Genomic DNA, 1,365 nt, shown 5'->3' with positions numbered 1-1,365 from the left:
CGGTTTGAGTCATTACCCTTTTCCACCTGTTCTCAACTGGATGGATGAGAAAGGATAACTCATGTTCAAACACCCAGGTCAGCTGTGCCCGCCCTTGCAAAATAAACATTTGATGTCAGTGAAGACGATTAATGGGCAGGTATTGCAGATACGTCCTTTCCTTTCACGCATTTCTCGGGAGTTTTTATCAAAAGTAAAGAGAGTGAATAACAAGATCGCAGTTGGCGCTCGGACTCTTCTGGAAGACAGGATGCCCAAGCGTGCTCCGCCAAGGCCAGGCAGCTGTCAGCATCGATGTCGCTTCGCCTCCGTGAGTCTCTGCCTCCGCCCCTGATTGCCACGGCACGGCTGGGGACGGGACGGGCTGTGCTGGCCACCCTGTCCTGGGTGACAGCAGGGTGGCTTTTCGCCCTGGTCACCGGCATCAGAGCAAGAGGAAATACAATTCAAATATTCTGCCAGCGCAGGGGTTCCCAGCACAAACCAGAGCTGACAACGTGCAATTTCGCATCCTGGGCACATCCTTCCTTTTTGGTCATTTCAAGGTGACAGGCTGCCGTCAGTGAGGGGGACAGCAGGTCCCAGGAGCTTCCAAGCGAAAGGACGGAGCACATTAATGTCAAGTCAGCAAAACGTGCTGGGATTCACCACAGATCAGGAGATGCTGATCCGGTGTCTCAGAACATCAGGTCCTTGCCAGGGTGGCCTTGGCCTCCGGGGTGGCAGGTAGCCAGATGATGCGCTGCTCCACAGCGGGAAACACAGCCACAGTCTTCATCCCTGGGATGTTTTCTGGAGATAACCCTGGGAGAAGAGAGGCAGACCAACATAGAGAAACCTCCCCTCCAACATGGCCACAGTGCCGTACTCCAGACACGGCCGGACACCAGAGGGGAAAAAAGTTGGCGCCAACGCCACCTGCGCCGGGTACTGTCGGGTGCTGTCTGAGTCCAGCCTGTGCTGAAGGTGTTCAGGGCTAGCAAAAGGACAGTCAAGGCATGGGAAGGACCAGCCTGGCTCCCGAGGCGTTCATTTCCCCCAGCGAGAACGGAGCAGCGTACCAGCGGCCCATCTCCTCCCAGTGCGCTGACAGCCTGTGGAAATCAAGGTCTGGCTCAGGGCAGACGCCAAGGAAAGACTCTGGCTGCGCCCGTGTGCGCGGCTCCCTGCACAGGCTCCCTGCTGATCTCTAAGGGGTACCCTGTTGGGCTCGCCAGCCTTTGGGGAAGCTCCCTGTCCTCTGGGACTGGCATGACGGACCAGCCGGAGCAGGCAAGGGCGCTTTGAGCAGCAGCCCCAAGCTGCCGGAAAACCCCAGGTGCTGCCGGGAGCGGCGGCTCAGTAGGGGGGACGCCGCCTCCACCG

The 1,365-nt window shown here is 58.2% G+C and overlaps 1 protein-coding gene across 1 annotated transcript in view; it reads left to right on the top strand.

The window, feature by feature from the left end:
• Window positions 1-294: 294 nt before the first annotated feature.
• Window positions 295-1,365, top strand: part of AREG (amphiregulin) — a 10,262-nt gene continuing 9,191 nt past the window's right edge. Inside the window, exon 1 of the mRNA XM_009886751.1 lies at window positions 295-310. Within this exon, the coding sequence (XP_009885053.1) occupies window positions 295-310 (16 nt within the window). The remainder of the gene's footprint in view (window positions 311-1,365) is intronic.

The sequence above is a fragment of the Charadrius vociferus genome, unplaced genomic scaffold (genome assembly GCF_000708025.1).
Source record: "Charadrius vociferus isolate BGI_N301 unplaced genomic scaffold, ASM70802v2 scaffold516, whole genome shotgun sequence".
Classification (NCBI taxonomy): Eukaryota; Metazoa; Chordata; class Aves; order Charadriiformes; family Charadriidae; genus Charadrius; species Charadrius vociferus.
Note: the sequence above shows the minus strand (reverse complement) of the source record. Positions and strands in the feature narration are given on the sequence as shown.